Raw genomic sequence first — 24,324 nt, 5'->3', positions numbered from 1 at the left:
GACTTATCGATAAATCAAAAAATCATTCATTTCAATCAACTGCTTTAATTTTTCACATTTCCGTTCTGGTAAAAACACAAAAAAAAAGACGAGAAGTTTCTGATTGCACGACTGTGTGCGGTGACCGTGGATGAAATGTGAGTGTGTGGTAATCGAGGTGCATTTCCACGTGACTAGTTATGACCAACACAAAGTGTGCTTGGCTAAAATGACATCTCCTTAACAAGATTGTTTCGACTACACAAAAAAAACAAAAAAAAAAACTGATTCTTTCGTTTAACAAAAACAGCGTTCTCCTATAATATGCGCGATCGTATCTTGGGGGGGGGGGGGAAAGAAAAAAAAAGGCAAAAAAAAAAAAAAGCAATTAAAAAAAAAAAAAAAAAAAAAAAAAAAAAAAAGAAAAAAAAGGCAAACTCAGCAGCAAATCTCATTTTCGAATTTTCTTTCCAACTCTCCTCCGATCTACCGTCTGAGTAGATCTCTGTGGAACAACTTGTGCAGCCATTTTAAATCGGCTTCTAAATACGATGGACTCAAAACGCCGCCACCTACAGTGGGACAAGATAGGGGAAGAAAGGAGGAGGATTATGTGTAGGCGGGACAGTGCCTCCTCCACCATTAACTCGCACCCCCCCCCCCCCCCCCCCCCCCCCCCCCCCCCCCCCCCACTGTCCCCCCCCAGGGCTGATATGAGGCGGCGACTGAGTGAAAGGTGCTCGATCCTCTCTCTCCCATCCATTCATATTGTCATCTGAAGAGGGTTCCGCCGCTCTTTACTTGCCCTCTTCTGGTTTGATGGCCTGCGGTTTTATGGGGCCAGTCCGGACGGGCTTGGCCGAGGAGATGGGAGGTTTGTCGGGATCCGGGCGTTCGCCCATGGCCTGGTGGATTGGGGCGGAGGCGTCGAGCGGGGGTTTCCCCCCCTGATCGAGCCGCGACACTTTGCTGACTTGCGGGGCGGCCTTGAGCTGCTGCTGCTCCGAGAAGAACTTATGAGTGGCCTGGAGCACCTCGGCCCGCTGCTTTGCCTGCAGAGTGATGAAGACACGATCAAAATAAGCCAAAGCCACCAATCACTGAAAGATTACTTCATCGTCTGATAAAACGGGGAACCAGACCTTTAGGTCCTGCTCAGCCTTCATAGCCGCCTGTGTGCCTCTGGGAGCAAGCGAGGGACCGGGAGGTCCTCTGGGAGGGTGCTGGCTGTGCTGTGGGTGCTGAGGGTGCAGAGGGCGGGGATGGGGCATGAGACCACCTCCCATATTGGGCGACATCGGGGGGCCCATGGGAGAGCGCTGGATGCCTCCAGCAAACGAGTTAACGTGAGGAGGTCGAACCAGAGGAGACACGATGTTGGGCTGAGACAGAATCTGAAATGAAGAGGAAGAAACAGGAAATAAATGGATGCTTGACATTTAACCTTCATGCTGATACCAATCCATCTAAATACAGGTGAGATTAATCTACCTGTGGGTTGAACTGGCCAGGGAAGTGCTGCGCCATCCTCATGCCGGCAGAGCTAGCCTGGAACTGCTTCTGGTACAGCATGCTGTTGATCTTACTGGACTGGCTGCTGGGAGACGTGGAGCTCGCTCTGCAGGCGGAGGAGGAAACGATCATCATAAATAACACATGAACCGAACTAGATACAGTGCTAACTTGGCGACAAACATCTTATGAATAAAATAAATGAGAGACTGTTTGGTGCTGCTTGTGTACACACATATTTACATTTGTTGTATACGTGTTGCTCGTGTCCGATGTGAATCTATAGGGGGTACCTGTAATGGCTGGAGGTGGGCGTGGTGCTCCGGGCGCCGATAGGAGGGGTTCCGGGCTTCACATCCATCCCACTGCCAAAGAGTTTCAGATCCATGTCCATCTGCAAAGTGTCCACACACAAAAACTGTTCCAACTCCAGCTTTAGAAATCTAAATCAGCAAGAGATTCACACTACAGGAGGGTTCTCAACCTCTTATCTTAAGGCACAATTCAGAGTCTTTAAAAAGGATTATGTCTGATGCTACTGCCAGCTGTAATGACCTGGACAAATATTCAGCTTACCCTCACCCCTGCCATTATAAAGTCATATTTAATGTGTTCATATTTCATCACTACATGCTTTGGAGCTTTTACTAGAGTAGCGTCGTCTCCCACATCACTCTCTGGTTAAACACATTTTGTTTCACTTCATACGAGGGAACAGTAGCTAGCCAACAACTCTACTTGATGTATTGTGATGATATGCAAAAGTCTCTGAAATTATGCATTTTAATGACATTTTGTATTCATGCTAGTGCTGAACTATTTAGATATAAGAACAGCTCGCTTTAAATGACTCCCAGTGGTTGAGAATAGCAGCACGACAGTACCTTGCTGGTCGGAGGCTGCATCATGCTGTGGTTGGGGCCCATGATGCCTCGGTATGGCTGGGAGACCGGGGGCTGCCGGTTGATGTTGGGGGGCTGGGCCTGGGGAGGAGTGGGAGGCAGCGCCAGGAGGGGCTGGCCTCCACCCGAGCCAAAGTTAGACAGGGACAGCTGGGAGCTGGGCATTGAGACCGTCATCTGGAGAGAGATTAAGACACGCAAACGATCAAATCATTCACCAATCAAAAGGAAGTTGTGCCGCTTTGCTGATTTAAACCACTGGATTAAGGTCTTTGTTTAACCACCAACACAACAAAAGCGATATAAGAGGTTTATAAACTTATGTTTGCATGCAGGTTACCTGCTGCATTGCAGAGCTGGGCGACTGGGTGTTGCTGTAGTAGCTACTCTGGCCGTGTTGTTGCACCTGTCCCGAGTACATGTTAGAATGCTGACTCATCCCCTGTCGGGCCTGAAGCACAGACACAGATATGTCAGATGGAACACACAAACACATTAACAAATAAATGTAGGGGTCAGTAAGGTGTTGGTCAATACCATGAGGCTGAGTGGGACAGATCCTTTGTGCAGACTGGTTACCTGCAGCAGGTGCGTGTCAATGAGCTGGGAGCCTCCCATGCCAGAGGGCTGGTTGAGCTGCGGCTCAAACATAATGGGAATGTGCTGGGTGGAGGAGGCCTGCTGATAGGCCAGACTAGACTGAGGCTTGCCGAGCTCAGACGCCTGGACGCCGGCATAGCTGTGCAGCGACGGCCCCGACAGCATCATGGAGGGCTGCGACAGGCTGCTCTGCATGAACGCCTGCTGAGACCTGAGGACGGATCAGGACGTGGGATCGGATGAGCGAACAACAGCACACTGGCGGTTCAGCAGTACTGAGCGTGTTGGAGCAGAGAACAGAATACGAGTGCAGTGTTGTGAGTTACCTGTAAGGCTGCAGTGAGGAGCTGAACAGGTCCTGTTGCTGGGAGACTGGGGGACCAGCACTGAGTCCGAGCTGAGCCTGATGTGTGTGTTGGTGTTGGTGTTGATGCTGATGTTGGTGTTGGTGCTGATGTTGGTGTTGATGCTGCGGCTGATGTTGGTGTTGGTGCTGCGGCTGATGTTGGTGTTGGTGTTGGTGCTGCGGCTGGTGTTGGTGTTGGTGTTGGTGCTGCGGCTGACCTTGCAGTGGAGCGTAGATAGGGATGGGAATCTGCTGCACTGCTGTCGCCTATAAAAAGGTGGAGAAGAAACGCAGGTAGTTTTACCTCCAACATTAAAAAAAAACAAACATTCCTACAGCATGTTGCTGAAACAGAAAACCGTACCTGTGAGATGCCGGGCTGGAAGCCCTGCTGCTGCGCCAGGGAGGGAGGAGCCAAGCGAGGGTGGGGGGTACTGAAGAGGTGGCTAGTGTCCATGTAGAAGGCTGGAATCTGAGCTGCAGAACCTCGACAGACATGGGTTTCAATATTAGCTATTTAGCCTTTAAAATACAAAACTAAATATCTACAAATAAAAATAGATAGGTGGATGAATATGTTGATTCGGTGCCATGCGTCTCTCACCTGCTGCAGACTGAGAGACGTACACCTGTGGGGTCTGCTGCTGCTGGGCCAGGAGGGTCGGCACGCAGCCCAGCTGAGAGAAGCTGCTGCTGCTGCTGCTACTGCTGGAGGACAGACTTCCACCCTGCAGCTGCTGGGGCTTCACCTTGCATATGTTGGGGGGGTCAGAGGCCGTGGTGGTCTTGGTGCTGAGCGATGACGTCGTATAGGTGCCAGCACCTGCAGGGGTGGAGATGAACACACGGTGAATACAAGAGACCACAAAGGAGGTGTCACACAAGGGGAAATCCCAAAACAAAGTCAGTGTACTGCAGAATGTCAGTGGTAAACAAGGTGTCAAGAAGCACCGTTAGAGAAAACATTCTAAACATTTTTAGGTGTCTAAAATACGTCCACAGCAGAACAATGCTTTGCTCCGAGCTGGTACTCTCCTTCTCAGAACTTTGGGTGTGCCATCTACTGTAGGTGATACACCGACTATGGATTACCTCATATAACCCCCCTTTCTAATTTGGAGTCATGTTACCTGACAGTGAGGTGCTGGGGGTGACAGAAGCCACGGGGATCTGCGGCATGGAGGCGGAGGAGAAGGTGGAGTACGAGGACGCACATGAGGTGATGGGGGAGGAAGAGGAAGTGGCCGGAGAGTTCTTCTCCAGACTCGGGGAGTTCTCCCACGCCTTACGAGCCGATTCCATCTGAGGAGGAGACAGAAAGAAAGAAACGCTCGGGTTATGTTTCACTGAAACGTTTTGTAGCGGGACAGCCCACTCAAAACAACTTTTAATTTCTCTACGTACCTTCAGTGTTAGGTCAACGGTAGCGGGAGAGACGGTGCTAAGGCTGGAGCTCTGCTGCAGGGTCTCTCGTCGAGGAAGTGGCAATGAGTGCGGTAGCGCCACCTGAAACGCATCAAAGACACCCCAGTGTTTAGGATTAAAGCATCGGTATTATGGCACGTGTGATCTCTTCAAATATTTAAAAAAAGCTGTACAAAACAAGGACGTGTACTCACACTTGCCACCAAACTCTCTTCTATTTTGTTCACTCCTGTAGGAACACTGTCAGCCAGTGAGGAGGAGGGAGTGGTGTAGTCAGTGACAGACTCCTGAGAGGGAAAGACATAAATTCAGCACACATGTTATACTGCAGAAATACTACTTAAAAGCGTACAGGTTTCAGGGCTCGGTGTATTAACAGCCTAAAAGGAACAATGTAGGGCTGTCAAAAGTGGGCAAAAATGTGAATAATTGTTCTGTATTTAAAGCCTGGCTGTGTGCTCATGTGACACCGACGTACCTTAGAGTTACTGTTGTACTCCGCTGAGGGGACTGTGATCATGCCCTCGAAGTCTCCTCCCAGCTCTGGTACTGTGGTGTCACTGGTGGGAGGACTGGAGTCTGTGGCTCTACTGACAACTCCTCCAGGGACTCCTCCCTCCATCCCCTCCCCTTCTCCTCCACGTGCGTCTTTGGCCTTGCGGTTCTTTAAAGAGCGCTCTTTACCAATGGGACCTGGCTTGTACTCCTTGGTTTCCATTGGTTCCATTTCAGGAAGCTGGAGAGAAGGAGAGATTCAATATTTAAATGAATTCATAGGAATGAGTGTTGTTCAAACAGCGAGTTTCCTCCATGGCTGAGCTACCTTCTGTGTTTTGATCGGGCCAGCTCGAGGTTGTTTCTGTCTCTGTTCTTTGGGAGCAGGTAGTTTGTTTTCAGAGACTGTTTCTAGCAACGCTGGAACTCCATCACTGTCGGTGCTGCCTGCAGACGACGGCGCTCCAAACTGAATACAGTCTATTGCCAATTCCACACCGCCCTCTGATCCAGGCTTCACACCCTGAAACGACACATTTGAAGGTTTATCATTTAGCCAAAAGGACACGCTGGACAAAAGGAGACGGGCGTGTTCAACATACCTCAGTGACAGCGCCAGTAAAGGAGGTAAGAGGTTTGTTCCAGGCACTCACAGAAGGTGGCTGGGGAGGGCTGATTGGACCAACTGGAATAAACACATTACATGTGTCAGACCAGAGCTGGCTGATAAATCCCCTCCTGCATCACAAGATTCAGGAACCGAGACAAATTTAAGACATTGTTTTTAACAAGAATCAACTTATCCACTCACGCTTCTTGACATCAGGAAGGACAGTGCAGCCCGCCACCTTGTTCTCCCACAGCTCTGTACCCAGGGTGCTGTGCGTCTGCGCAGGCGCGGGAGGTAAACTCTTTGAGGTAAAGTCCACAGTGGCAGCGGGGATGGAGGGCAGTAGAGCCACTGTTCCTTCCAGAGTCTGGGGGGATGCGGTGGGCTGGGAGGGGGCGAGGTGAGGATGCTGGGGAGCAGAAATGAGGGGTTGTGGTGGGGCCTGAGGTGTAGGGACTGCAGGAGGCTGAGACTGTGAGGACTGTTGCTGTTGCTGCTGCGATGACTGCTTTTTAGCAAATCTTGGTGGCAGCTTTCCTCCGCCCCCTCTGCCCTTCTCACCAGAGCCTTTTTTACTCCAGTTCTGTAGGAATAGAATATGTACATTATACTGTGTCAAAGTATTGCATTGCTGTTTTTAACTATGTGGTGAAAGCCCCCCCTCTTACCTGAGGCGTCTGCTCTTCCTTTTTCCGTTTCTCTTCGTCCTGCAGGCGTTTCTGTTGCTTGCGGGACACCACCTCAGTGAAGCCGTCATCGTTGGTGTTGGACTGTGGGTCCTCTGTGGTGGTGACCTCAGGGTGGTCATCAATGATCACAACACCTACAGTGACGGGACAAAAGCGGATCGAGACATTTACATTCAATGTTATGATCAGCTAGAGCCGAGTGTAGGTTCCTAGCTTATCAGCAAGAAAAAGAGTGTCAGAGTATAACTGTTACTTACTGGCGTAATTGTTGAGATCAAACTGAGAGAGAGCATTCTCTTTGGGCTTCTTAGCGGCCTGTTTGGCCTCCTCTTTGCGCCGGCCGGACTGGTCTTTTGTAGGCCTCTGGGACGCTCCCCCAGCTGTTTGTGCTCCACCTTCTGAGTTCTGCTGGGCCGCAGGGCTGTTTGTATCAGAGACGCACGTTCGGGACAGAGAGAAAAATAAAGGCCCAAAAGAGAGACTACGCGACACATTTTAATGTTGGTGAGAACAGTGAAGTGGTGAAGGAGCCTGAAACACTTAAAATGTAAATTAATTCTGTAATAAAAAAAAAAAAAAAAAAAAAAAAAAAAAAAAAAAGGAGGCCTCTTTTGTTAACCGTCCTTTGAGTGAAGTAGACGAACGGCTCGAGTGTTGATGCACCAGATGGATGAAGAGAGAAAATGTTCAAATGCTTCTGTCAAGGTACAATTGGAGTCTAAAAATACTACCACACATTTAGCTATTTTTAACACTTTGATGGACACTTGAATAAAGTAACCTAACCAAGCGGAGAATCCTTTTAACAGCCAAAGTCAACTTGGACAGGCAATATCGGCCAGAGCTTCCTGATACATGTTTCTGCACTAGTGAAATGCACTTAATGAGGAAGAACACCACACAAAAGGTTTATTGTAGGTGAATAAACCTCCAGTATTATTCTACTGCACACTGTTCATTGAGGCAGCTTCATTGTGTTAAGTGTTAATGTAAGCAGACAAAGTAAATGCTTAACAACACACAAAAGCTCGTTTGTTCAAAACTCACCCCTTGCGGCCGGTTTTGGCCCCTCCCCTCCTCTCCCCCTTGCCCCCTGCGTAGCTCCGGCTTGGTTTGGCTCCGCTGTTGCCTCTACGATTCTGCCTCTCTGTAGGCCTCTGACTTGAGAAACTCCTCTTGGCTGCGGGAGCCCCCTCGCGTCTTGGAGTCACACCTCCATCGGGAGGGCTTCTATTGGGGGTCAAAGAGCCCTGAGGGGGTGCAGGAGCCGGGGCCGAGGCAGTGGCTGCTTCATTAGCGGCCTCCAGTGCTCCTTTCCTTTCTTCTCGCTCTCTCCTTTCGTTGAAGTCGCTGCTCTCAGACGCAGTTTCCCATTCCTCATTGGCTTGATCCGAAGAGTTCTGGTTGGACAAGTCAGGGGACTTGGTGCCGGCTGCAGCAATGGTGGGGCTGCTGGTCTCAGGCAAGGGTGCATCCGTAGGAGAGGACAAGTCGGTTGCTGACGTAGTGGCTGCCACTTCAGCAGGCACAGTGACCGGGGTTCCTGGAGCTCTAGACCGGGTCGGGGAGAACGAGATGGGGGCCGGGGCAGAGCTAGAGACAGCAGGCACTGGGAGTAGAGGGACAGGACTTGGGGCTGTTTCTCCATTAGCTAACACTGCAGCCTCCCGCTCCTTCAAGCGCCTGAAGCGGGGAGGTTTATCTTGCCTTGGGGGCCGCGCTGGTCTGGACCGACGAGGCCTTTCTCTACTACTCTGGGGAGCCATGTCTCCAAATCTCTTGCCATCAGACCGTGGGTGTCGTCGGTCAGCTGCAGGATTGTCATATCTTGAGGTGGACTCGGTGTCCTCAGGCCTGAATGTCTCCATGGGTCTAGAGGGCCACTGAGAAGAGGACTCTCTAGCTCCTGGCCGTCTGAGAGGGCCTGAGCGAGGGCCGCCGCGCTCCCTTGCTCCACCTCGTCTACTGTATAATCCTCCTCTTCCTCGCCGAGAAGGCTCTCCTTTCAGGAGGAATCCTGGCTTGGGTCTGCCGTCATCATCCCCTCTGGGTCCAACTCTTTCCCCCATGTGAGGAGGTCCAAAGCCTGGCTTGTGGGGCCCAGGCCGGGGCTCCCCAGGGAGCTCTCGTCTCAATGGATGGCTAGGTTTGGTGCTCGGCTCACGGTCAGACGGTCCAGTATCACTGGCAGACTCTCTCCCACCTTCACTTTCAGAATCTGTGTCTGAACCACGGCGCCGTCTACGTTTTGGTATAACCTCAAAGTCTGAGCTCTCGCTGCGCGTTTCGCTTTCTTCTCTGTTGCGAAAGGCAGCAGCGCCTCCAACAGAAGGTAAATCAGAGCGTGAACGGGGCTCTCTGTAATTGAACTCTGCTCGGCTTCGACCACGACCCCCCCTGCTTCGGCCGCCGTAAGTTCCCCGGTAGCTCCGTCCTCTGGCGTAATACTCCCCTCGACCACGTGCTTTGAAATTTGGGTCGGCAGGCCACTCTCTATCTCGGTCTCGGTCTCTGTCTCTGTCTCGGTCTCTGTCTCGGTCCATTTCCTTCTCCCTCTCACGTTCCCGCTCCCTCTCCTCTCGCCGGTAGGAACGTGGAGGAAGATTGGACTCCTTCCTGGAGGGCAGTTTGGGTTCCGGGTGTTTGTCATTGCTGGGCGGTTTGTCTACTTTCTCTTCCTGAGAGGAAGAGGTGGGAGGCCCAGTTGAAGGCTGGGAGTCTCTGACTCTCTGATGGCCAGTCGGTGTTTCCTCGGCCTCAGCCACTTCTCTCTTGCCCTCAACCTGAGGTCTGGAGCCCTCAGACACAGCAGCAGCTGCAGAAGGAGGTTTGGATGGCTGATCCTTTTTGGACCGGTCCCCTCTTTCCCCTCTTTCCCCTCTCTCCAGTCTCTCCCCTCTTTCCAGTCTCTCCCCTCTTTCCCCTCTCTCGTGACGCTTCTCTCTCTCTTCTCTTTGTTCTCGCTCTTCTTTCATGTCCCTTAGGACAGGCTTCTTTATTGGCCCAGACCTGCGGACAGGTCTCTCTCCCCCTGGTCCTTCTCTGCGTCCGGCGCCTGATCTAGCAGCCCAGCGCAGCTCAGCTTTCTGCTTGCTAGAAGCTGGCAGAGGCAGCTTCTCTTGTTTGTGTAATCCATCAGCAGGAGGTGTAGCCCTGTTGCTAGTCACCACAGCTTGGGGGTAGAGTTCATTCTGGGGCTTATCATCAGCCTGTTCTCCCGTGTCCTGTAGCTCTAGAGATTTCGTACCCAGGGATAGCCCATCAAACATGGGCTCATCCAGCTTGAGGGAGTGGCTGGAGCCCTGGGAGACACTCCTCTGGAGCATAGCCTGACCAAGAGCTTCTACCTCTTCCCCACTGGGTAGGCCCGGCTCCTCAGCATCAAAGGCTGAGCCTACGGGGACGCCGTCTAGAGGCCCTGGCGGGTCCTCTGGGTCCTGGGTAAACGCTGACAGGGACTCTGTAGGGTCCTGGAAGAAGTTACTTTTATTAGAGTCCAATGCACTGTGGTCCTGGGGATACATCGCTGGGAGACCCCGGTCCAGATCCAAAGCAGAGTCCATCCTGTAGAGACACAATTGTCATTAGGTATAGGCATGTGCAGAAAATAAAAGATTTTTCTTATGATGTCATGTACTTCTATTTACCTCGGCTCCTTGTTATCATCCCGTCCTTTTGGGGGAGTTACAGACGGTAGCGTCTCCGACTGTGGGTACGGGTCCGATCCCCAAACCATGCGCGAGTCTGACGGCAGGCCGTGGTCACGGATTGGTCGGGTCAAATGGTCGAAGGAGTCAGAGCTGGAGCTGGAGTTGTCACCAGGCTCTCTGCGCACAATCTGCTTAGGAGGCATTCTCCCTGGAGATGACAAAACAGACCAACGTTAACGCCCAGGTTTTCCTTTCATAATGGCCAAAATGTTTTTCATTACATTTTAAATGCTATTTATGTCTATTTTAGACAGAAAATGGGGGAAAAGCCTGAGCTTATTCGTAAATAATGACAATACAACAATTAAAAACTCTATTAATCTATTGAGCCATGCAAGTTACTGCATTTTCCACAACACTGTCCTGCAAATACTTCAGAATAAAAGCCTTGTGTTAACAAATGAAGGGATTCCATCAACATAAACACGTTAGATGGCTCTTATTTTGAAACAGGAGGTGTGAAAAATAAAATAACTTTTTTCACGTCTGACACGTCATACAGATATACGCATTGAAACTGTTGTAATGCTGCTGGTATGTCAATATACTGTCAAAATATAATTTTCCCTTTTTATTTCTGCTGTGAATCGTGAGCGACAAGCGGAAAAAAAAAATCTGCAGACGAGCTGCCGGGCATAAACGTGTCGTCTGGCACATCTGTCAGCTTGTCGGCACATTAATCACAAACAAAGATACTCGTACACTCTGTAATTCTTATCCACATAACTTCTTACCGGGGTGAATGTTAGTTGGCATGTCCATGGGAGGACGTCCCGACATTATGCGGGGGTCCATGTAGGACTGCATCATGAGCCAGCGGGGGTCAAACCCCATGGAGGCCAGGTGCTGGTGGTGGGGGCCGATGGGCTGATACATGGAGCGGTGTTGTTGCTGCTGCGGAGCTGGAATGCCGCCGCTGCCGCCACCACCACCACCAGCACCACCTGAGGGAGACACAGAGCCCCCACTCTGGTGCTGCTGTTGTTGCCATTGTTGCTGCTTCATCTGCTCCTACAAGACCAACAGGAAAGAGTAACAAAGAAAAGTTAAGATCAATAAAGATAGTTTGCTTTTAATGATATCCACTACATCAAAAGAAAGAGGTCGTCTTATGAAAGTTATATCTGGTTGATCGGACAACACACTGCTTTGAAATTTGCCACCTATGATCACTAAACGCTCCGACCCAAGCAAATATGTGACAGCACCGTAGCCTAGTTTTTTGAATATTTCACAGTAATACACTGATGTACACCTGTACTTAACTGACTATAAAGTCAACATGTCCTCTGTGGAAAGATGTAATTAACCTTTAATGTTCTTTTCTTATGTTAATTTTAAAGTGTAAACACTAATGTTCATTATCAAGTCCCCTACTAGACCTCTAGTCGCTGACACACCCACATATTACGATTCAGCGAGCAGTTACTGACTGAAGAAGCCAGATGTGGAAGTCCTTACCTGCTGTCGGAGGAAACGAGGCGGTAAAGACTTCTGAAACTGTTTGGAATAGCCTGAGGTAAGAGAGGGACGCATAGCAGCTGCTGCTTCTCCTTCCAGCTGTGGTGGTGCCACAGGGACTTCCTCACCACTGGGGGTGTCCATGTGAGGCAGAGACAGGTGGGGCTCATCCACTGCAGGACGACAAAACCAATGGGCATCAATGACTGAAAGAATGGCAGTCAGTCGTAAATGTACAACGATCATGTACACACAAGCTAGCTCACCTCTGTTGTCCTCTATGTTGAAATAGTCTCGGATAGGCACTGTTGTCCCGTCTACCTGGTTCTCCTCCATCAGCGGGACGACCTCAACCGAGGAGCTCTCTTCCTCGCTCACAGGCTCTGGAGCTACGGCCACAGGTATCTGGACGGGGGGGCTGGGCTGACGAGGCAAGAGCACCTCCTCCTCCTCCTCCTCTACAGTTGGTTCTACGCTCTCTAGTTCTCGCTCCACCCTCTCCTCGTCTTGGTCCACCATCTCGGCTACAGGAGCTTCCACGATCGGGACCTGCGATTGTGAAACTGGGATCGAAGGTTCTGGACTGGATACACGAGCGGGAGCTGATGAGGACTCTTCCTCTTGGACAGCTTCCTCTTCATCATTGGTGGTCGGAGGAAGAGGAGATTTGCTCTCATTCGCCGGGCGGTGTTTTTCATTGAGACGTTTAAGTTTTTCAGCGCAAGCGGCGAGCCGCTGTTCTTCCATCCGCCGTTCCTCTTCGTCCCTCCGCCGCCTCGCTCGCTCTACGGCTTCAGAAACTTCTTGAGGCTTCTTGCGCTTCTGTCGCCAGGCTTCAGGGTCCTCGTCGGCACCGGGTGCTGCTGCAGCCTGTGGTTTGGTCACACGTTGGGCTCCGCCACCGACAGAACGACTGGCGCCCTAGAGGATCGAGAAATGAGCACAGATACAGACTCATCACCTTGCTGGTAAATAAACAGTGCACACATGATTAGAGGATTGTGTATCGCATATCCAGCTTTACCTGGTAGTCCTGTGGGGCAGCTGACTTATTGTACTGCCCCATAATGCCAGGTGATGGCGCTCTGGGATCACCATCGGCCCATGGGGTTTTACTGGCCCCACGGTCCTCAGTGCCTTCCTTCCAGCCCTCCTGACCGTCTGGGGGCCGGGATCGCATACGCTCCACTTTACCCATCCACTCCCTGAAAATAATGTCACAGGTTATTCCAACTGACAATATCCCCGGTTCACCATCTCTTAACCTCAGGTTGCACACCTCTCACTAAAAATAAAATTGGCTTTGACAACTTCTATCATTTCTGAATCCTTTTACTTTGCATCAACTATTTACGTAGGTTGATATGCAATAACCATTTGGCACATAAAATCATCCATTATACAGTGTATTCCATCTGCAATTTATGGATTGGATGGATAGTTTTAGTACATTTACTTCAAATCATTTTGCATTACTGTCGGCCACGTATCAAGTCATACCATCGGGATTTAGATATTTAATGCAAAGTGCAATTCGAACCACGCATGCAATGCTTTTTGTGTAAATATATCGAACGTTGAATGAATAATTCTTTCCATTAAATGATGTCTAAATGATCTAAATGTCCACAGACGCTAAATAATGAATTCAAGACAATCAAAGTGTTGAAAAGAACGACTTACCAGTTTTCTCTTTTCTCCTTAGAAGCATGGTTTTCCTCATCATCGCTGAAGTTTAGCTTCTCGGTGTAGTCCACCTCCATCTGAGCTCCTGGAGAGCAGAAGGGACAGGGTTGATGGATACTTATATTGTTTTCCTACTGATTGTAGTTTAACACTGAAGTTCAAAGTTATGGCTACTAACCTGCCCAGCCCTCATCAGTATCGGTGTCTAAGTTGTCCAGCTCTTTAAGTTCCGTTGCGCTGATGATAGAGGGTCTGTCTGGGTCCTGGTGCCGGGACTGAGGGTGGCCCTGCTGGGGCCGTACTGGACGAGGACCCCTCACCATCCAACACGGGAAAAAAAGAGAGGAAAGCACATTATAGCACCTGGTCTGGAAAACTAACAACTGCCTTTTACTCAACTCTATACAAGGTCAACCATGAAGACGGGAACTCACTTCGCTCCGTCTTGTGGAACAGGGTATCTGTTTGCTTGCCCTGGAGCAGAAGTCATCTGAGGATAAGCGTGGAACATCTACACGACAAAGACGGGAATCATCACGCAGGCTCAAGACGAGATAAACACAACTACAGACTGTGACTGTGATGTGGTCTGTCCAGAACATAAAACTAAGACTTACATAGGGTGGCATCATGCTCCTGAAAGCTGGGTCAAAGTGAGTTGGCACCCCAGCGGGAGGCTGCTGCCCCCCGTTAAGTTTAGGTTGAAGAGGGGGGGCAGACGGGGGCAACTTCTCCCTGCCGTCCCTCTTCTCCCTCTGAACGTCAGTGGTTACGGTTCGTCCAGGCTCCTCAGCTTCCCCCGGTGGTGTAGAGGTACCAAGGCCCGTAGCACCCTCCTCCGGAGCCTTGTTGTCCATCTCAGGGGTGCTGGGTGCGGTGATCAAATTCCTGCCTCCACCCTCACGCCAACTGCCAACATCTAACACGACAGGAGAAGAAAATTATAATTTGACTTACAGCACCTCTGGTTCTCGAACATCAGGCAGAGCCCAGTGGACGTTTACGTGCACGAGTGTGGCCTTACTTTGAGGTCTGAGGCTGGGGCCTGGTCCATAAGGCTCCTCTTCCTGCTCGTCCCCTTTCTCCGCCTCACCAGCCGCCTGCAAGCTGGGAAACTCCTGTTGAAAATGGCTGCTCACGCGAGGGGCACCTGTAAGATACGAGCACATCATTAGGAATGCACAGAAATCCCAAGATTGAATGTAACACAGTGACTCACAGAGAAGCATTGAGAGGTCTAATCCTCAGTTGGTGTACAGCTCAGGTTCTCAAGCACTTTGACCTTAAAGCCCACTTTTGATTGTCAAAAAAACAACTTCCGAGGATCACCTTTTCAAAAATGAATTAGAAAAAACACATGACAAAAAAGGAGAAAAATTAAACTGGGCTGCAAATGTGTGTCGTCAGCTGTAATGACTATAATAGAGGTGACCCCCAGCCATCACGGCCTGCCATTATGAATCCAGCATCAATGTATTCCGGGTCATATTTCCTCCCCACAGGCTTTGGAGGAGGCTTATTTTGTATCACTGCATCGGCAGAAACGTTAACTATCCAAGTGGAAAAACACATTAGTCTCGACCTGATGTGTCGTAATTTTGTAGCTTTGTTTAACGTACTATGTTCTTTATGCATGTGAATTCTTTGTAAATTACCCCAAATTGTCATTATATTTTCATATAACCATTTGGCAGTACCTCCGTGGCCCACTAGACGGCGCTACGAGGCCCACCAGTGGTTGAGAATAGCTGGTGGAGGGCACCCCTTACCAACCCATCACCACATTCAGTAGAGACCAGATGGTCCATGCAGACTAATGTTTGAGTGTTGTAGACATACAGTGGATAGTTCCTCTGTTTGTTTGGACACAAGAAGGAAACGTACAGGATAGTGTTCGCAACTTCAAAAAATAAAATGCCAAGAAGGACCACAGCGTATCTGCGTTTCATGAGTCGGGGTCATGTTTAAGGGAGCAGGTGAAGAGCACATTTACCCTCTGGCTGCGTCGGCTTGCTGTTGGCCCAGGAGCGGCTGGCCGCAAGAGACGGCTCTGGTGGCGGGATCACTGGTGGTTTGATCGGGGGTGGCGGTGTTTCCGATTGCCTGTGGCGCAAAAAAAAAACCACAAAACAGGATAGTTTCTAACAACACTCATGAAACATGGTTTACAGACTCTTCCATCTTAGGATGTTACACACAGCAAAATCAGGAAACGGTTGATTATAAAATGAGATTATAAATTGTCCGGATTGTGCCCACACGCTGTCCACACTAGGACTGGGCCATATGGATAAAAATCTTATCATGATTCAGGTCATTTTATAGGGTTTTGTATACTCTTGTGTGAATTAAATACTTGACTAATGAAATATACTGAAATATATCTTCTCATTTAATACAGAATTTTCAAAAAAAATAATTTATTTTCAGAGAAATTTGAGTTATGTTATCCACTGAAAAGACAATAGATTGTCCTCTTTAGTCCACACCTCACTGATATCCGAACTCGATGCGAGCCGGGCCACCTCTGCATGTGGTCTGGATGATCAGATTTCAATGTGAGCTACATCCGATCTCGACGCGTACGAACTTAACCGTTAATGCATCCTGACGTGATCGGATGACAAAAGTGTCATTAAAAAGACAAGTGTAGCCGCGGCCTTAAGACGCTTCCAGTTACTCTTCTGTGCTGAACATACACCTTCATTTAGAGAAGAGCTATGACAAAAGTTTCAGTCTGTTCATGCACTAAACGTTCACGAGTTGTTGAATTTACCTCTCCTCCGCTCCCTCAGGTCGAGATGCCCAGCCACTACCGTCTTTGGGGACGATGTTGACGTTGGGGTCGTTTCCCTTGTTCTCTGCCTTCAGACTGGGCAGGTTGGCCGGAGGGGGCATGCGCCGGCTGGCAGCAACTTTGCCCAAACTTTGGAGCCCATGTCTAGCAGCCACTTCACACGCAGGAGAACAGCAAGATATAGCGGTTTTTAAGAGGGCCAGGGAAAGCACTTTATTATCCTTAAAGATTATATTATATGACATCGCTCAACTGAACTCAATGAAGACAAACATTTACTGCAACAACACTCCATTCATTGCATGCAATACTAACAGGGGACAATAGTGGGGGCTTACCTGCAGTTTTCTGGGTTTCCAGAGATTTGCCCTTGTAGGTGTTGAAGAGGCTAAGGGTTGCATACTTTGTTTTGCCATCCTTTGCCTTGGTGCTTTGCCCTGACTTCTCGGACATTTCGCTTGAAACTCATTGAGTCTGGTCCTCTGGCCTCGCCCCCAGAACCAGCCTCCTACAGACCCGGGGTGAGAGGAAAAACAAGAACAGGAAGGGTGAGGAGGTTATTGGCTCAGGACACTAAACAATAACAAATATCTCTGAACCTCTTTAGAGTCTGGTGCTGGTGTACAAAGCTGCCGTACATCTGCTCCTCTGGAGACAAATGGTTTAGGACGAAAAACCTAACTATGCTTTTGTGCAACATATCTCTATCTCGGCAACATGGAGTTTGGGCAGAGTGCATTAATCATTAGAATTATTTGTATTGAAGGTAAGTCGAGGACAGTGAGTCACCGACCTGCAGTGACTTCATGAATGTAACTGACAGGAGACACTGAACTTTATTAAGTTTTATGAACTGTGGATCGACCATGTCTGGCCGCTACCTGATTCAATTAATACGGTCAGTATTTGTTTCGATACAGATTTGGTGGATCGGAGAACCCCTAAATTTCTTTGTGAAACTACAGATTTGAGGCCTGCACACATGACATAAGTCTAACAAGTCTAGACTGAACGCCATCTGATCTGGTCCACCAATGACGAAACTCCAATTGCATTGTGGTATGGGGGTGGCACAAGTGAATGAGAGTGAGCAGCACCATGGACAGAGATACAGCATGTTCAGGGGCTGCAGTGTCTTTCCTAAGTCACACAGGGGTCATTTATTATTAACGGAGCAGTGTGTGTGTGTGTGTTGGGGGGAGGCGACAGCTCTGATGAGCTCAGACTATCTGCAACTTGGCCTTGGAACATCCACTTAAAAGAAAAGCCCTTTAAACAACCTGGCTCGTATTTTGTAAAATACGGTGAAGTGCAATGATTAGGTCAGTCCTTGACCGAAGTAGTTCTTAGTCGACCAACACTCATACAATATCGTCGACTAATCGATTTAATCTAAAACTGGGTTTCTCCACAAAGAAATCACTCAAAAGCACCACTTTAAATCTTGTGTTTACCAGAGATTTGAAATAATGAATTGAAAAATAACCTTAGTCAACTAACAAACGAACGAGGACTAAGAGGGGGCAGCCCTACCAATGAGAGCCCAAATCATAAGAAATGTCTTTAAATAGGAGTAGTGATGCTAGCCAATACAGCTCCTCAGTAGTTCATTTGTCCAGTTCAACTGATACTTGATTATGTTCTGTAGTATTATGCTATAAGGAAAACTTACTTAAAATAAGGTATGGTCTAAAATGTATTGTGAGGGCATCATCGTCGTCTTTACACTGGTGTTAACTTGCGCATCAAATAGCTTTTGTGCCTCTGCAGCAGGCGTCCTAAGTGTCCATTAGCAGTACGTAGAGCTCCGTGTTGTAGCTTATGTGCACCCCTTCAAATGAGTAACGAAGCAATGGGACAGTGCAGGTCTTATACAGACACTCTAGCTTAGTTTCTTCTCCAACAGTTTTCCAGTTCTGGTAGTGGTTGCTGATCACTGAAAGCCGAGACGAGGAATGGCGACTTTGATGCAGCCGAGGATTTAAGATCTGCACAAACACTCTCAGCTGTCGGAAAAGACACTGAAGCCGGGCACTTTGAAATCTGAAGAGGAGACGACATGTTTTAGCGTTTTCACCGGTCTCGGTCTGTTCGGCCAAAACACGGACAAAGTAGTACCCGTCGACCTAAGTGCTATGACAAACCTGCCCACTTCAGAGTACACTGGACACATGTTTGTGGATTTGTGTGCCCTCACCATGTACAGCGACAAAATAAAAAGACAAAATTAAAATGGATGAAACTGTAGTGGCTGTGTGGCTTCTGTATTTGGCAGAGGAGACTGATCACAAACAATTAATTAAAAAATTGACGAGTGAAACGGACGCATTCATCATCATTATAAATCAATGGTTCTAGTACAGCATTGTCATGCACAGCAGTGATGCTTGACAGGAGGTGTGGAGGAACACTTTGATTTTTAAGTACTCTAAACTCCATTACTGCAGGGAGTCTAGCAAAGTAGTAGTAGAGTAGTAGACTCTTGGTGATTGAGGGTGTTTGTCTGGGACTCTCACTCGCCACAGAACACACAGATTATATTAAACATGACTGATAAACATCTGGGTTTTTAAGAATGCCTTATTGTGTAAAGACTGGACCTTTACATCCTCTATGCAAAACCCCCCAAATTGATCATTCGCTAAGCTCCGCTCACCACTGCTACTCCATCAAGCTGTCAGAGCTAAGTGACCATGGCCAAAATAAATAAAAATTATCAAATTTTTGGGGGAAAAGTGATTTCAGAGGGAAGTAGACAGAAGGGTCTGCGATATGCGTTTGAAGGATACATCTCCAGGATGTCAGACTGATTCAGCCGTGTACACAGGTCAAGAAGATAAAAATAGTGTTAAAGTGTTAAAAGTGAACCAGCACATCACCTGGAGATCCAGACAGAAGACAATGAAATTAAGGAACACTGTTCCTGTAAAGCCAGGTAGGTCTTTCTTCACGGTTCCAATTTATAGAAAGCTAAAGCAGCACGTGTGACATTCAATATACCTTCAGTAGCTAGCGTAGCGCAGAAGGGCCAATGGTAGTTAATGATGTGCTAACGTACTCTGCTAATGTTAGCTCCACAGGCTTTTATGTAGAAATGTACATTTAGAAACGTATAGTATCACTATGACACGCAATCCAGGCTAAACGTTGAAGCATGACCAGCTCAAAATCCAGCCTGAAATTTAAGAAAATCTGAAACGTCTGCATCACAGTCTATGGAGCGGAGCCGGATAGTTTTCAGACCCTGGTCCGAGCTGGCGGATGCTACGCTATGACCGTCTGAGTTTGAGTGTCAGGACTGAGTGAAGGGTCATTATGTTCAGATCGTGGATCATTGACTGCAGTTCACTATTAATACAGGATACCATTACAATCAAACTATTCTTCTCTTCTCTGTAGCACGCCTGTGAATGAGTGCTGCTTATAAAGTCTTATGCCCTGATAGCCCATTACAACTCTTCTGCACTGCAGGATCCAGCCTAATTCCAGACTCAACCAGCGGGTCGGCTCAGATGACTTGTGTGTACAGTTCTAATGCACCTAAATCTGTTGTTTAAAGTGGGTCACGGCTCTGACCCGTCTAATGCAACAGTTAAGTCACATAATGAGAAGTCATGTCGATGGCCTAAATGATGGCTGCTGAAAGAGCAGTCTTGTATTTCATTGTCCCTTTTGATTTTCTATTGTAATGCTACAATGCAATACTTTATCAATACACCTGTTCAACGAGCATAAACATGTAGCTCAGGGGATGTTTCAAACTGCTCTGTCTGCAGTCTCTCAGCCAGTTTAAATAACCACAGTGCACAAGATCTGCCAACGGCAAAAGCAGAATTAAAACAAAAGTTGTCTGGGTGTAGTCTTAACGGCTTAGCTTGGGTTGTTCTTGTAAACGTATCTGCTGGCTGAGACAAAGCAGCCGGTACCAGCAGGCAGTAAATCATGTCAGCCGAGCGAGGAAGACGGGAGGAATGACAGACTGTGCTCTTCATAAACTTCACTCAGGAATATTATTTAATCTATCGGCATTTTAAGATTCGTTTCCAGTGAAATATTACCGAGTTTGTAAAGTGACTTTGCTTCTGTAAACATTACCGTTACTGCTCTAGCAGTTGAGTGGCATTTAAAATACAAATACATTTAAATTTAGTTTGATAAGAGTAGTAGTATTGATACAAATCTTCTGTAAACATTGTTGTTGCTGCTCTAGCAGTTGAGTTATACTAGCCAAAGTTACAGCAATAAGACTACAGTTTGCATATTAAATAAGTATAATAAGTGGGCCGTGGACATAAATATAAAAAGATACTTGATTACTGGCACGTAGATAAAAAATGCATTGCTATATCCATTAATTGAACTGCACAGCACACATTAAACATCTACCAACTCATATTCACTTTGATCAGGCTCATTGCACTCAACTTCTTCTGACAAAAAGCATGGAAGAAGATGAGGATCGGAAGCCACTTAAGATTATTGTGGTTTTCAAACAGCAGGCAATTGATACCACTGAGATGGTCTCCCTTGGGAGATGTCAGTAATTTCAATAAGCACACCACAAACTGAAAGGTGGCTATGTGTGTTTTTTCCTCCCTATTGGATGCTTAAATGCTTGGGTTCAAGGGACAAGAGGCATATGTTGCTGGAAATGCCAATTTGAGTTTGACACATGGGAACACTTTAGGGGACTAACTGATGCAGTGTGTAACTACGTTTGATAGCCATCTTGTCAAAGTCAGGTTTATTGAGAAGAGAATCTTAATACAGCAATGATTAGCATCTGTTGTTTTCTTTAACTCATTGCTAAAGCCCCCCCAAAAGATACTAGATCTATTAATCAGAACATGTCACTGACTAGCCAATATATGCAAATATCCTCCCTATAACTATTCAGATCCTGAACAAAGCGTGTGTGTGTGTGTGTATAATATATATATATATATATATATATATATATATATATATATATATATATATATATGCCAATTAGTAAGCCACCAGGTGGTTTCCACATCTGCTAATAGAGTTTATTAATCATTTAGAGCCCTTCCCAAGCCTGCCCAGCTCCTAAACGTACAGACTCACACAGTGCAAATGTGCTCCTTTAAGACCAAATCTGCAACACATCGAAACTGAAAAAGGAAAGCCCGGTGCTAGTCTGAACGCAAGACTGCACATCATGAAAATGAGGAATACATCTCAGTTCAACATAAACACATTTAGCACCCGAGAAGAAAACAAAAACCTTAATGTTATGCCAGCCTAATTTACACTATTGTGATGTTTCTGTAAATCCCTGATTGAGGAGTCTGCAGGCCATCCTTCTCCACGAATCAAACTATACCGACAGGGAGCAGAGGCCCACTTCGCCCGGAACTCCACCACACCGGTCTCCGAGAACACTTTAAATGTGCACACACACAAGAACATATATATATTTTTAATGTAGAATGAGAAGCGGTTACGAGAGCAGGCCGCAGAGCATTGCATCGTTTAGCACTGTTTCGTTTCTCGCTGGTCGCCATCACATCCACTTTCAGCCCCCCCTTTTCCTCGAGTGGCCAAAAGCATGCTAACACTAGCTTAGCGCGGTGTGAACACAAACATCAACTACTGTGGGGGCTAAACTTCCATCACTTTATTTGTTTTAACCTCGCACGATATGCAGACCCACCTGCCACCGCCGGTGCCTTCTTTGTCCTCTCGGCTGATGTGCGGCCCGACTTGAATCCCGATGTCGGCCTGGTTTGAGGTGGACGAACGTGTGTCTGGCCGGCGGATTACAAAAGCTGGCTAGCCTGCTAACGATGGTTAGCTTACGTTAGCTACTGCCAACAAACCGCTCCAGCACATGCACGGCGACTAGTTTTTCTGTGTCTTCGGCGCCGTCTCAAGCCGCCGGTCTGTCCTCGTGTGTTCGGCCGTTACTGTGGGAGCCGGTGCGCGGTGGTCTCGTGGTTCCGTGTCTATCCACGCCCGTTATCTCGTGTCACACCGTTTTTTCCTTAGTTGTGTGTGAGGCCCCGCTCGCGCCGCGGCCTGTCGCACAATCAAAGATGGCAGACCGTTTGTTGCCAGATTTATCGTCTCATCCCCCCCTCGCAAACCCGAAACCCCCTATATGTCATTCAGAGAAGAGACCGCAACCTACATTCTTACTATGGCATCCTGCACAAAACTATACAGATCTTTCATTCTAACAAAAAGTTAATTGTACAAATTAGTTATATTGTACACATTGGTTATAGTATATTTTTCCGTATTTTTATTGTAAACATTCTGTCTTATATTTATGTTATGGCAAATTCCTTGAATAATAAATCCTTGGCAATAAATCTTATTCTGATTTAAATCATTTGTAGATCTACTGTATAGATAAGCATGTATTTAACTCTATAAAGCCCAAAAAAGAAAACCATTTCTTGTTAATATACATTCTGTTAAGGTTGGTGGCTAAACATTATAATAAAATGTAGTAAGCATATGCAGCTATATTAAATAGTAGAGAATAAGAGGCAATTAAAACACACAGTAATAAAACTGTTCATAAAGTCACAATCACTGTGTGAATACACTTCTGCACACATTTTACATCGAAATGTTATATTAATTTGTTAATAAATACTGTTATGTTGGCTGGAGTAATAATTGCAACTGTTTATAGTAGCGTTTGGGTTGAGGAGAGTGATTGGATTCATTTAAACGAGGGTGTCCTAAATGAAGCCAATTGTTGTCTATAATAGCTATTATTGTACGAGTGGTACCTATAGTGTACATTTATAGGTCTATAAAGCGGTTACATTCACAGGTTACAGTTTGGTAACTGAGGTGTTGAAGTGTGCAGCCACACAAACGCAGCTGAATTTTAAAAAAAGATGAAATAAATACATCCTCAAATGTAAAATCTCTGTCATCCGTCGGATAACATTAATTTCATAGGTAACCCCAAACCTGGCAACCCAAATGCAAACGATTCACGCGTGGACGATTCTTCTTCCGGGGTCCGTTTGTGGTTGGCGAGAGGCGGTTAGTTTGAAGACTGATAGGTCCATTTTTAAATTTGTCCACAATCATCATTGATTATTGATCGATGCAGGTTATTTATTTGATCTCTCTAGCTACCTCAAAACCAAGAAATTTTCTATATCTTTACATCCAAAACGCCATTAATGAACTTATTGATGATGATGTAAATGTGCTGAAACGGACATCTTGTGTCAGTGTCTCCGCTTCTCTGCTCACCTTTCCTAATTTCAGTTAAATAAACAATAATTCACAATGCAACAAAAAAAATCATACAATTAAACAATTTGTCCTGCTCTCATTTTTGATTTTTAATTTCATGTCTTGATTCTACCAAACAATTTACCCATGTCATTGTTTAAAATAATACATATTACAAAATATTACAGACTTTGACAACATGAGATTCAAAGAGATCCCAGAGGGCGGTCCTTAATACCATGATAGGATGCAGAGACACAGGACTACATCGTTTCATACAGACTTTTCAAGCCGAACATGAGCTGGATTCTGAAGCTGCCATCGGGTGGCATCATTCACCAATGTACATTATCCTAGTTCAAGGACGGCTTGGCAATGGAGTCACAGTGGAATAGAAACTGTGCAACGTTTTCTATTTTTGCTTATACTGTGCTTGGGGACAATTTTAAAGTACTTTTACTTGAGTAACATGCCTTTGTTCATTCAAACAGAATAGAATCATTTTCAGCTGGGGATTACACACATACACAGCATCTGTGCATGTACAATCAACGAAGTTTCATTGAGAAAATACTTGTACAAATGGTTGGTAGGGCTATAAGTGACGATAACTAACAGTTTTAAATGTTGTCTATTAAAGCATTTTTAATGAATGCAGTCTTAATGTGAGTTGCGTTAAGTTAAAAGGAGTGTGTTTACATTAAGACAGCCAGCTGAGCATTATCTATTTAGATTTTTTTTTATAGCATTATTATGAATTGATTATATGACTTGCAAATCACTGCGCAGGCAAGTAACCTTTTTCTTGTCAAACAGTGCAGTGGGATCCTGTAGGAAAGCTGGAAGGTTGTTCATGTTGACGTAGGCAGCCGAGCCCACAGCAGC

General features: G+C 47.0%; 2 protein-coding genes across 7 annotated transcripts in view; both read right to left on the bottom strand.

The window, feature by feature from the left end:
- Positions 1–389: 389 nt before the first annotated feature.
- On the bottom strand, positions 390–22,270 carry prrc2c (proline-rich coiled-coil 2C). 6 transcript variants are annotated; one of them, XM_031868361.1, is made up of 34 exons: positions 21,890–22,270; positions 16,551–16,720; positions 16,192–16,366; positions 15,409–15,518; positions 14,440–14,565; positions 14,033–14,334; positions 13,850–13,926; positions 13,594–13,739; positions 13,413–13,500; positions 12,754–12,934; positions 11,996–12,650; positions 11,730–11,902; positions 11,003–11,279; positions 10,206–10,416; positions 7,606–10,122; positions 6,816–6,979; positions 6,538–6,692; positions 6,071–6,452; positions 5,862–5,944; positions 5,588–5,782; positions 5,243–5,500; positions 4,959–5,051; positions 4,744–4,845; positions 4,470–4,641; positions 3,944–4,162; positions 3,704–3,825; positions 3,320–3,606; positions 2,931–3,204; positions 2,734–2,844; positions 2,376–2,570; positions 1,785–1,909; positions 1,471–1,597; positions 1,122–1,373; positions 390–1,031 (listed from the first exon to the last, which is right to left on the bottom strand). In XM_031868361.1, the coding sequence occupies exons 2-34, from the start codon at positions 16,663–16,665 to the stop codon at positions 777–779; spliced, it is 8,724 nt and encodes a 2,907-aa protein (XP_031724221.1). In that variant the 5' UTR covers positions 16,666–16,720; positions 21,890–22,270; the 3' UTR covers positions 390–776. The 6 variants fall into 6 exon arrangements, with proteins under 6 accessions (XP_031724221.1, XP_031724223.1, XP_031724224.1 ...); XM_031868363.1 differs by having other exon boundaries at positions 1,785–1,885; XM_031868364.1 differs by having other exon boundaries at positions 2,973–3,204.
- Positions 22,271–23,536: 1,266 nt separating this feature from the next.
- LOC116394937 (dimethylaniline monooxygenase [N-oxide-forming] 2-like) overlaps positions 23,537–24,324 on the bottom strand; it is a 33,572-nt gene continuing 32,784 nt past the window's right edge. The window contains exon 11 of the mRNA XM_031868346.1: positions 23,537–24,317. Within this exon, the coding sequence (XP_031724206.1) occupies positions 24,202–24,317 (116 nt within the window). The 3' untranslated portion in view covers positions 23,537–24,201. The remainder of the gene's footprint in view (positions 24,318–24,324) is intronic.

The sequence above is a fragment of the Anarrhichthys ocellatus genome, unplaced genomic scaffold (genome assembly GCF_004355925.1).
Source record: "Anarrhichthys ocellatus isolate YVR2014 unplaced genomic scaffold, GSC_Weel_1.0 scaffold42, whole genome shotgun sequence".
Lineage (NCBI taxonomy): Eukaryota > Metazoa > Chordata > Actinopteri > Perciformes > Anarhichadidae > Anarrhichthys > Anarrhichthys ocellatus.
Note: the sequence above shows the minus strand (reverse complement) of the source record. Positions and strands in the feature narration are given on the sequence as shown.